Below are 12,247 nucleotides of genomic sequence, written 5' to 3'. Positions count from 1 at the left end.
GCCTGGAACCCATGGAGACATTCGAAGAAGTCAGACTGGGACAAGCCAGTCATTTGGCCCCATGGAAATTCTCGGAGAGGCCAGGGTGGGACCCTCGGGTCTCCTGGCCTTGTACCTCTATGGACTGTCAGTTTCCTAAGCTTGCCGCTACCTCCTCTTTGTGGGGGCCCGCCAAAAGTGAGGGGCCACTGGTTGAGACTTTGGCCCTGGAAGTCCCAAAGTCGCATCTGTTCGATTCCCAGCTGGCCAGATTGGGTATTTGCTGGGATTGTTCTGTGTTTGTTTGATGGTTCAATAAAATATTGCCAAGCTGTTTTACCCTCACCTTGTGTTCTCTGAGTAGTATGCCCACGTAAGACCCCGGGTCTTCACAAAAGGTATGAGGAAATCCAGGAGAGGGCAAGGTCTTCAATGCCTAGGGAAGAGAGGATTTGTACTAGGAGGGAGTGGTCCACAGTGTCGAAGGCGGGTGACAGGTCTAGAAGGAGGAGCATAGAGAACTGTCTGTCAGCTTTGGCAGTAATTCGCTAGTAATTTTTGTTAGGGCAGTTTTAGTGAAGTAGTGAATCAACTTTTCAGTGAGTATTCAGTTATGGCTTTGAGGATGTCTATTATGGTAGGGTAGTCCTCTGGTGGAGCTACTGCAGTACAAGGATCAGAGACAGTTGGGCCAGGGTTATCTGAGGTAAGAATATTGCTCTCGTTCACAGAGCCATTGCAAATTGCTCCAGATTGGTTATTTTATTTTACTTTGTGAAGACCTGGCACCTAGCAAAAAACAATGTGATCAGCTCACCCACCGGAATGTCCAAAGCACGGAATCAGCTGTGCAGCAGGGCTCCAAACGAAAATATAGGAAATATTCCAGCTTCAGATAAAAAGTCCATATTTATTAAAAAAATTTAAAAATTCATAATCGCATCCTACAGTCTACAACCTGATCCAGAATATATGTTATACGGAGACTCGTTTCGAACTGCTGTTATTATTCATTGCATGACACCCAGAACTAGAAAAATATATCTTACCTCCCTTATCTCCAGTGGTTTTACATTGGCTCAACTTCTTCTCATTCAGGTGTCTACAATATTGGATCCTCACAGTGGAGATCTTCTATATAAGAGAATTCTCCTGATTGATCCAACTAGGATGGACATGAACAGGGACAAGATGACAGAGAGGATATTACACCTCACCCTAGAGATCCTCTTCCGGCTTACTGGAGAGGTGAGAGATTCTGATGATGTCCCATTACATCATTCTTATCTATGGGAGTAACAGATGGACAGAACTGGAGAGGTGAGGACTCTGGAAATGTCTGTAGTGAGATTTATTAATGTGTCTCCCCATAACCAGGATTACACAGTAGTGAAGAAGACCTCTAGTGAGCACTGTCAGGACCCTGTGTCCGAGGGATGGGGAAGACCCCTGAGCCCAATCACGGGGCTATCACCTCACCATCGTATACACAAGGATATCAATGACCAGAAGATCCTAGAACTCACCTACAAGATGATTGAGCTGCTGACTGGAGAGGTGACACTACTGGGAATGCTGGGACATTATACAGTAACACTGTGAAGGCATCAGGGGATGACTGTATCATTGTATGTGTCAGGTTCCTATAAGGTGTCAGGATGTCGCAGTCTATTTCTCCATGGAGGAGTGGGAATATTTAGAAGGACACAAGGATCGGTACAAGGACATCATGATGGAGGATCCCCAGCTCCTCACAACTCCAGGTAATAGACAGGACTAAATACACACAGCTTATAATTATCTGTATGTAAAGAATGAATTCAGTCCCTGTATGTGTTTCCTCCAGTTCTATACAGTAAGAGGACAACACCAGAGAGATGTCCCTGTCCTCTTCTTCCACAGGACTGTAGACAAGAAGATCCCAATGTTCCTCAGGATGATCAGGTAGATGGAGAGAAGGTGTCATGAGATCTCCCCTATGATGTGTAGACTGCTGTGAAGGTCTTGTGCTCAGTCTTGTTTTATCCACCAGTATTATATGTTTTATACTTGTGTAATGATAACGGTGTAGATGGCAGGATTAGAGCTGATCATAGATGGGACTTCTCCATCTGTCTGTGACTTTTACAATATTTGTTTCAGGGTGAAGATTTGACCCCTATTAATACTACAGAGACATATGTGAGGGGTGATGAGTGGTTCAAAGTGGAGATTACTACAGATAACCATCCAGGTGAGTAGTAACCACCAAATGCAGAGATGTGACAGATACTTCTCATTTGTTTTGTGGTCTGTCGGTTTATTTTTTATTGTATATTTTCTCTCCTTCAGCCAAAATAGACATTTAATATGGATGAATATGTAAGTCTATTATAGGTTTATAGGTGGTAACACAAAAAAAATATATATACATATATGTACAGTGGGTACGGAAAGTATTCAGACCCCTTTCAATTTTTCACTCTTTGTTTCATTGCAGCCATTTGGCAAATTTCTGTTTTTTTTTCAGTCAAGATGGGGTGCAGAGTGTACTTTAATGAGAAAAAAAATGAACTTTTTAGAATTTACCAAATGGCTGCAATGAAACAAAGAGTGAAAAATTTAAAGAGGTCTGAATACTTTCCATACCCACTGTATATATAATATATATAGATATATAAAAATATATATATACAGTACAGACCAAAAGTTTGGACACACCTTCTCCCATGACTACCACTTGAAGCTCATCAAGAGAATGCCAAGAGTGTGCAAAGCAGTCATCAAAGCAAAAGGTGGCTACTTTGAAGAACCTAGAATATAAGACATATTTTCAGTTGTTTCACACTTTTTTGTTAAGTATATAATTCCACATGTGTTAATTCATAGTTTTGATGCCTTCAGTGTGAATGTACAATTTTCATAGTCATGAAAATACAGAAAAATCTTTAAATGAGAAGGTGTGTCCAAACTTTTGGTCTGTACTATATACATATATATATGTATATATGTAAAATACAGCTGGAATATGGGCATAACATTTTTCTATTTGAATGAGGTTCATTTCTTCACCATCTACTGAGGTCTTTTGACCGCTTTTGTAACTAGAGAATTATTAGCTCCTATCAGACTCATATATAAAGTTTCTATGTGATAACAAAATAGAGAACATAAAATCTTATACCCCAATAAAAAGTGTTAGAAATTGAACAGCTCAGATGACCATTCTGTTTAGCTTCCGGTTTTAAATCCTGACTCATTTCATATTTGTATGAGTACACAGCACCCATGAGAAAGCGCTGAGCCTGTTGTCTCAAGTTTGGTGTTCAGCCTGCTGTCTGATGGCATGGCTTGGTGCAACTTATTTTGCCTCATGGGTTGATTTGATTTAGCTTTTAACCTTGTGGATTGGTTTAGCCTTTTGCCTTATAGCTTTGTTTCGCTTTAGACCTTTTAGCTCGGGTTAGCTTTTAGTCTTTGGCCACATGGCTTGTTTTAATTTAGCCTGCAGCCTTGTTGCTTCATGTGGACTACTGCCTTGCGGCACTGTGTGGCCAGCTGTTTCGTGCCTTACTGTGGCCAGTTGTCTTGAGGCTTTGTGCAGCCGGCTGTCTTGTGTTTTTTTTTGTGTCTCCCACTGATTTTAGATGTGGTTCATTAATGAAAGTTTACAGTCAGTTTTAGCCTTGTTAATATGCATGCCTGCAGGAAGTCTGGTGAATCAAACAAAATTCCAGTCTATCCCTCCTAGTTTGTTCTGCATATTGCAATAAATAAGATGAAACCATTATAAATCCAGTCAGTCCTCCTAGTCTGGTATTTTAAAATGGGCTTGTTGGCATTACATAAACCTTCAATGTCCCATTCAATCCTAATAGTTTGGAGTTGTAATGTGGCCTCAACAGCGTTAAATTGGTAAACATTCAATGTCCCAATCAGCCCAGACTTAACCCAACCATATTCACGTTACAACTCCAAACTAAGAGAATTGACTGGTACATCGATGGTTTATCAACACAATGAATCCTCCTAGTCAGGAGTCATAAAATGGCTTGTTGTCATTAGATTGGTAGACAATCAAAATCCAAGTTAATCCTCCTAGTTGGAGTTGTATGACAGACCAATGCCAGATTTCAGGAAACCGTTCTAAGCCCAGTGATTGAACGAGTTGGAGTCAAAAGTTGGGCACATGTTGCCTCAAGGGCCATGTTGATCATCCTAGGTTGGAGTCATACGACTGCATTAAGTCTGGTGAAAAGATTATAGGCAGTCAGTATTCCAGGTTTAAAGTCATCAGACAGGTATATTAAATTAAGTCTGATTAAACTATAAACTGTTCAGTTGATATTTCTTTTTGGAATCATAGGGTAACAATTCTGCACTAGGCCTGATAATTGGGAGACTCGATGGATTAAAGTATTATTTCCCTGTGAAACACTTTCAAATGAGGGTTATCCCTTTGGTGTGAGGGAAATGTTCTGATTATTACATAAGAACCGGATAAAATGCCTTTAAGATTTAGTGTTGACCTTAAACAAGTAGTATAAGAGGTTTCTCTCCGAGTTGCTTCTTCTTTTGAAGGAATGGACTAAGGATTGTTTTGTTCTTAAAAAAAATTAGATCATTCTTTTTTCATTCTTAGCTAATATGTGTAAATGACTATTGCTTTGGCTTCTTCCCAATGGATGTAGTGTAATAAACAGTCATTACAGTTTGATGCCATTATAGAGAATTGGATAATTTTATCTTTGTCTATAAGAATGCATGATCATGATGAATAGTAATGAATAGCTCAGTTCAATTTTGTGTATTACTATTTGGGAATCAGGGACCAAACCAAACCTCGGCTTTGAGTGATGTCTTACAGGTTCTCTTAGTTGAGAATTAACTGCTCTCTTTATTACCAATTTCAGAAGATATATAAGCATATACGGTAGATAATGATTAAGAACCACTTGGTTCGAAATGCGTAATGTCACCCCTCTGTCCATACCTTACCTTCCTTGAAAAGGATTTTAACATGACCTAATAAAGAGAGCACATTTTTTTTTATCCATGGATGTGATGTTGGATTTTCACTTTGTTAGTAGATAATGAAGGTATATGACTATAGATCCTCTCCTTTAAAATGAAAAAAAGTTGAGTTCGTTTTGTTACTTTTTAGATGGATTATTCATTAGCAGGTCCGGAGCAGCCAGTAGAAATGAAGGCATTAAATTGAAAGAATTATTGTCTTTGGTAGATAACCTCTAGAGGTTTCCTTCACTATTTTTTCAAAGAAACACTCCCATGAAACTTTTTATTGCCTATACTTGTGTAAATGTATATGTAGTTTAGTGTAAGTGCGTTAATACACTCAACAATCGCCGTATTCCCACCATTTTCAGTGCTGCTCTTGTCCTCTTCTGGGTCACATGACCTCTATACCGTCTTGCTGGATCACACTGGGGTTTGTGTGTGTCACACCTGTGGGCATCCTCCTACTCACTGTGTTCGTCGCCCTTCTCCACCCAGTGTCAGGTCGTCTTGCTGAGCTGTTTCTTGGAGCATTCCCAGCATTGCTGTATCCCCCTGTTGCTGGAGAGTCTCCACCTGGCTACAGCGATCCATGGCCAGCCTCAGAAAGGAATTTAATCCGCTGTGTCCTGCAGAGTTGTGCTTCCCTAGAATATCCACTGCCAGCAGGGGATATATTAGGCAGCTCCTCCCTCCACACCTTGCCTGAACTTAGATTCCTAGCTGCAGTTCCTTCCTAGTATACAGTCTTGGTGCATTATTGTTTTATCTCTCCTTCTATTGACCCAGCTTGTTACATCGTTTTGTCTCACCTGTATGTTGTTATTATTATTATTTATTATTATAGCGCCATTTATTCCATGGCACTTTACATGTGAAAAAGGGGTATACATACAAGAAAAATTACAATAATCTTGAACAATGATGGTGACTGGTACAGAAGGCGCGAGGACCCTGCCTGCGAGGGCTCACAGTCTACAAGGGATAGGTGAGGGCAGAGGTGGTCATGCAACGGTATGGTGGAGCTTGTACGCTGGTCGGAAGAGGTTGGTCTTCAGGTTCCTTTTGAAGGTTTCCACAGTAGGCAAGAGTCTGATATTTTGGGGTAGAGAGTTCCAGAGTAGGGGGATGCACGGGAGAAATCTTGTATTCGATTGTGGGAAGAGGAGATAAGAGGGGAGTAGAGCAGGAGATCTGTGAGGATCGGAGGTTGCGTGCAGGTATGTATCGGGAGACTAGGTCACAGATGTATGGAGGAGACAGGTTGTGGATGGCTTAGTATGCCATGGTTCGAGTTTTAAACTGGAGTCTCTGGGCAATGGAGAGCCAGTGAAGGAATTGACATGAGAGGTCTGGGAATAGCGGGGGCACAGGTGGATTAGTCAGGCAGCAGAGTTTAGGATAGATTGGAGGGGTGCAAGAGTGTTGGAGGGGAGGCCACCGAGCAGGAGGTTGCAGTAGTTGAGGCGGGAGATGATGAGGGCGTGCACTAGTGTTTTTGCAGATTCGTGGTTGAGAAATGTGCGGATCCGCAAGATATTTTTGAGTTGGAGTTCTTGACCCCGGCTTTGTATTTTGATCCAGTGCTGCCCGCTTCAACTTTGAACTGTCTTACCATGTCTCTGTGCCATCTGTGTTGTACCTCTGACCCGTAGGTCAGCTGCTGCAGGTTCGGGCCAGTGGCGCAGTGGTCCACACCGACCGTTGTCACAGTAAGTTCAGACCATGGACCCCGCTGACAAATAGGGACCCAGAGACCCCAAGTCTCTTGTACAAGTGACGTATGAGGAGGACCACTTTCAGCATGAGCGCCAAGACCAGCTGATGCGGGCAATCAGTGTGGTGGCAACTCAGCTGCAGGATTTGTTCACCTCAGTTTCCACCCTGTCCCACGTGACAGTGCATCCTTCCTCAGGATTGACATCCTCTCCAGGGAAACCGCCTAAGGCTCCAGTTCCTGGTGAAGCAGCTAATCTCCAGCTTCCACTCCTGTTCCGCTATGATGGAGACCCCAAGGAGAGCTGCAACTTTATAAAATGGTGTCAAATCCACTTTACTCTCCACGCTCATCTCCTTCCATCGGACCAAACCAAGATAACGTTTATGGTCTCTCTCCTGTCCAGACAAGCCCTGGCTTGGGGAAATTCTATTTAAGAGCATGGAGATTTAGAAATCTGCAGTTTAGGAAAGTTCCTGGAGTTGTTCCAAGTGGTGTTCGAGGTACCTGGCCACACCTCCTCAGCAGCTTCATCCCTTTTGACTGTAAGACAAGGTGTGGACACCGTGTCTCAGTATGTGTTACACTTCCGTACCCTGGCTCTGCAGCTGGCTTGCAATGGAAAAGCTCTGATGGCGACCTTCTGGCAGGGTCTGTCCGATCGTATTAAGAATGAATTTGCAGGCTGAGGTCTACCATCTTGCCCTTATACACCTGGCTACTTGGATTGATCTCTGTTTCCATGAACGAGCTTTGGAACAAGCTCCAGTATCTTCCTGCGTCAGATGACCACTCAGGCTGGCCCCAACCTTCCAGTACCCCTTGCCGCCTGGCACAAGCCACACCTCCTGCTATAGAGCCTATGCAAGTTGAGGGGGCCAAACTTTCTGTACAAGAGCGACAGCGAATGTATACAGAGAACTTTAAAGGGAATCTGTCACACAGGTGACAGGTGACAGATTCCCTTTAACCACATCTTGCCTGAACTTGGGTTCCTAGCTGCCTTCCTTGTATCTTCCTAGTATCCAGTCTTGGTGCATTATCGTTTTATCTCTCCTGCTACCGGCCCAGCTTGTTAACTTTTGTCTGACCTCTGTGTTCCTGACCTTGGCTTCGTATTTTAATCCTGGGATGCCCACTCCGACCTCAGACTGTCTGACCATGTCTCTGTCTGTGCCCTCTGTGCTTTCTATTGTGCCTCTGACCTGTAGGTCAGCTGCTACAGGTCCTGGCACTGCCATGGAGTGGCACCTGGTGACTACCCTAACGGCCTAAGCCTATCCTCTCCATCAGAGGCTCTAGTGAAGACCAGGTAGTTACTTAACTACACTCCTCCAGGTTAAGCCGGGCTAGTGGTGCAGTGAGTCCTCATGTGACCCAGAAGAGGTCCAGAATAGCATTGGAAACTGGGAAAGATGACGATCAGTTAGTATACTACCGCACTTACGCTACAGTAACGGTTTAGGCAATAAAAAGTTTAATTGGAGTACTTTTTTAAACACTACCCTTAAAACTGGGTTGGATCTTTTCTTCAGGTGTAAGATCATACACATGATGTTCCCACCCAATTGGAGTTTGTTACGCTTTTGTTTTCCTGCAGCTGTTCTTATGGGTGATGGGGAATGATTGTTACACTTACTGGTATTTTGATTTTGCAGAACCTATGACCGCCCCACTACTTATTCCCATGCACTGGCTCATAGTTGGTTTAAGTTTTAAATCATTGCATCAATAATAATCATGATAATAAATCTGAACAGCTCCCACTTGATTACTCTCTAAGCCACTCAAGGGGGAAGTGGGAGGTGACTTTTTATTTTTTAGAGTATGTACTAAACCTAAAGAGTTTTTCCACATAGGTGTACAGCACCAAAAAAAATGTTATAGTTTCCATAGGGAAGAGAGAAGGGAGGACTAGAATGTGGAATAAAATATAACCTTTACTGGTAAATGCTAAAATAATGTGATTAAAACCTAAATAGCTGCAGTGACATTATATGTTCAAATGGTGAGCATATACATTGGACCACTATTGTGTATCATAGGTAAGTATCCCACAAAGGTGGTCCAAATTAGGTCCCAATTTTCGAAAGGTACGAACAATTTTGTCCGGCCCATGGGGTTTTGTGTGAAATTATGTCAAATTTTTTTCTCTATTTTTTTTTTGTCCTGTTCCAATACATACAAAGGAAATAAACATGTGTATAATAACACATGTGTAATTGCAATAATTTTCTGGGAGAAATACTTCATTTTTTGGAACAATTTCAAGGGTGCCAACACTTTTGACAATGACTGTTTATCAATCTACTCAGTCCTGATAGAGTGCTGCTGTTAACTTTCTACTTTCAATGACTATATCAGTCTACTCAGCTCCCTCTTTTGTATATTATTATATTATCCTGCTGCAGATTGAACTGCATTTTCATGGTGACAGGTTCTCTTTAAATTGTGATACGTCATAGCTGCCTTTGTCAGTTGAATTGCAATTCTTATATAAACTTTTAGAAAAAAATTATCTTAAAAAAATCCATAATATAATTTCAAAGCAAGATAATTCAAAAATAATAAAAATGCGTTTATTCTTAGCAGATGACTGTGCTTGGAGCCAAGAAGAACATGAAATGTTTTCAGATTTTAAAGCAAGTGATCAAGAAATCACACATGATACATATGAAGAGCACGCCATTATCCCATGTGAAAACTCAGCACTTCACAGTAGAGATCTATCACTTGATCCTTTTCAACTGGTCCAATCTTCATCACAGACTGTGAAGCACAATCAAAGCGTTCATACAGAAATTAAGACACATTCACGTTCAGAATGTGGGAAATGCTTCAACCATAAATCCGATCTTGTGACACATCAACAAACTCATGTTGCGGAGAAACCATACCCATGTCCAGAATGTAGGAAATGTTTTAAGAGGAAAGCAAATATGGTGGAGCATCAAAGAGTTCACACAGGGGAGAAGCCTTTCTCATGTTCAGTATGTGGGAAATGTTTTAGCCAGAAATCGGTTCTTTTTAGACATCACAGACTTCACACAGGTGAGAAACCATTTTCATGTTCATAATATGGTATGTCTTTTAAATAGAATGCGGTTTTAGTGGCATAAATTAGTCTCACAGAGGAGAAGCCATTTTCATGCTCAGAATGTTGGAAATGTTTTACCAAGAAGTCAAATATTGCTATATATCAGAGAGTTCACACAGGAGAGAAGCCATATTCATGTTCTGAATGTTATAAGATTGAAGTAACATTTAAAAACAAAGATAGTGGTAAGCCATTCTTATACTCACTCTAAGGCCACGGCCCCACTATCAGTATTCGGTCAGTATTCGGTCAGTATTTTTCTCAGGAGTGGGAGCCCAAACCAGGAGTGGGTGATAAATGCAGAATTGGTGACTTGTTTCTATTATACCTTTTCTCTGATTGTTCCTCATCTGATTTTGACTCCCACTCCTGAGAAAAAATACTGACCGAATACTGACCAAATACTGATAGTGGAGCTGTGGCGTAAAGCTATGGCTTTTTTGTACCTTCTCTCCTCTGCTAAAGTGTGGCTGTCTGGGACTGCGAGAATCATATACACAACATGTAATAGCATTGATCTATAGGTGATTTTTATGATTCTCTACTGAGCAATTTACTAGAAACTTGAAACTAAATTAAACACACAAGTCAAAAACCTTTAGATTTGTTTACAAATCTGAATATATTTTCAAAGTAATTAAATTGAAAAATAATAAAATTGGGTTTATTCTTGTCAGAAAACTATTCTTGGAGCCAAGAAGGAACTCAAATATCTTCAGATTTCAAGGTAGGTTATCATGGAATCACATATGACATTAAAGCATGCCATTATCCGGTATATATACTCAGCCCTTCACATCAAAGAGCTATCATCTGATCCTTTTCAACTGGTCCTATCTTCTAATTCATTGCAGATTGTAAAGCAAAGACAAGAAGCTCATACAGGAATTAAGCCATATTCAAGTTCAGAATGTGGGGAATACCTCAACCATGAATGCGATCTTGTTACACATCAGCAAATTCACACTGAGGAGAAGCCATATTCATGTTCAGAATGTGGGAAATGCTTAAACCATGAATCGAATCTTGTCAGACATCAACAAATTCACGCAGTGGAGAAGCCATATTCATGTTCAGAATGTGGGAAATGTTTTAATCGGAAATCACATCTTGTTGAGCATCTAAGAATTCACACAGGGGAGAAGCCTTTTTCATGTTCAGAATGTGGGAAATGTTTTAGCCAGAAGTCAGTTCTTTTTAGACATCAGATGCTTCACACAGGAGAGAAACCATTTTCATGTTCACAATGTGGCAAGTCTTTTAAACGGAAGGCAGATTTGGTAGCTCATCAAAGAGTTCACACAGGGGAGAAGCCATTTTCATGCTCAGAATGTGGGAAATGTTTTACCAGGAAATCACATGTTGGTATACACCAGAGAGTTCATACTGGGGTGAAGTCATAATAACGTTTTAAGCATGAGAAATCTTGTTCTGAAAAGTCAGATCAAACATCCGAGAAGTCACAGGGGGAGGAAGCTCAAAGAATGCATGTATATCTTGTGCATAGATAATTAACCTATCTAAAAGGGGCTGTCTTCTTTCTTTTGGCCAGTTTCACATTTATGCTCTTCCACCCAAATTTACAATCTTAAAAAAAGTTGTTAGCTTTTTTAATGCCATGGAATGAAATGATTGACAAAAAATAAATATTAGAATTGTTTTAGTCTTTATCTGACATTTAGGGTATGTGCCCACGACGCGCAAATGAAGCGGAAATTTGCACTTCATTTCCGCATGTCCTTTTCCCGGAAAAAACGCATGCGGAATTTGGCATGCGTTTTTCGCGTGGAATTCGTGCGTTTTGCACATGCGGAATTGCCTTGCGTAAACGCACAAAGAATTGACATGCTGCGGAATTTTCCGCACATCAAAAACGCTGCGGAAAATTCTGCAGCATGGGCATTGCAATTGCGGAATGCCATAGGGGACCATGGGGGAAGGTTTACATGTGTAATTCATGCGTTTACGCTGCAGAAATTTCCGCACAAAATACGCATGAATTACTCATCGTGGGCACATACCCTTAGTGTAGACATTCTGTAGATTTGTAGTATGACCAACACAATGTAATTACCGAATGTGAGCTATGCTAGGTTTCTCTTTGTTTATAGTTTTCTACAAAGGAACTCTGTGGCAAAAATGTCCCTATTGTTTAAGCCTTTTAGGAAACACATCCCTCCCTAAAGCTAATAAAGAAATTAGTATTTTCAATTTGTTCTGGAAGGATGATACTTTTTTACTATTTGTTTTATGTGTGTGTCCTATTTATTACAAGTAGCTACTAACAGCATCATTAAATTATTGTTCTCCATATTTTTTTAGTCATTAACATTTAATAACATTTTCTGATTTAGGTTCATAGCTGTTTGAAGAGCTGTTTTCACTTAATGTTCTGGAAATTTGCTTGCGTCGTCACCCTTAACATTTTAATTTTTTGGCCGATAGAGCTGTATGAGGAC

General features: G+C 40.9%; 1 protein-coding gene across 1 annotated transcript in view; it reads left to right on the top strand.

Annotated features, from left to right (window-relative positions):
• The window catches only part of LOC141270848 (uncharacterized), a 74,613-nt gene extending 62,682 nt beyond the window's left edge, over positions 1 to 11,931 (top strand). Inside the window, exons 10-17 of the mRNA XM_073680945.1 lie at positions 1,044 to 1,227; positions 1,357 to 1,536; positions 1,619 to 1,742; positions 1,826 to 1,923; positions 2,122 to 2,212; positions 9,281 to 9,742; positions 10,466 to 10,515; positions 10,643 to 11,931. Of these exons, the coding sequence (XP_073537046.1) occupies positions 1,044 to 1,227; positions 1,357 to 1,536; positions 1,619 to 1,742; positions 1,826 to 1,923; positions 2,122 to 2,212; positions 9,281 to 9,742; positions 10,466 to 10,515; positions 10,643 to 11,191 (1,738 nt within the window). The 3' untranslated portion in view covers positions 11,192 to 11,931. The remainder of the gene's footprint in view (positions 1 to 1,043; positions 1,228 to 1,356; positions 1,537 to 1,618; positions 1,743 to 1,825; positions 1,924 to 2,121; positions 2,213 to 9,280; positions 9,743 to 10,465; positions 10,516 to 10,642) is intronic.
• The last annotated feature ends 316 nt before the right edge of the window (positions 11,932 to 12,247 follow it).

The sequence above is a fragment of the Phyllobates terribilis genome, unplaced genomic scaffold (assembly GCF_046119375.1).
Source record: "Phyllobates terribilis strain yellow unplaced genomic scaffold, ASM4611937v1 Scaffold_5__5_contigs__length_657084704, whole genome shotgun sequence".
In the NCBI taxonomy this organism is placed as follows: domain Eukaryota; kingdom Metazoa; phylum Chordata; class Amphibia; order Anura; family Dendrobatidae; genus Phyllobates; species Phyllobates terribilis.
The sequence above is the reverse complement of the archived record's forward strand: the minus strand, read 5'-3'. Positions and strand labels throughout refer to the sequence as shown.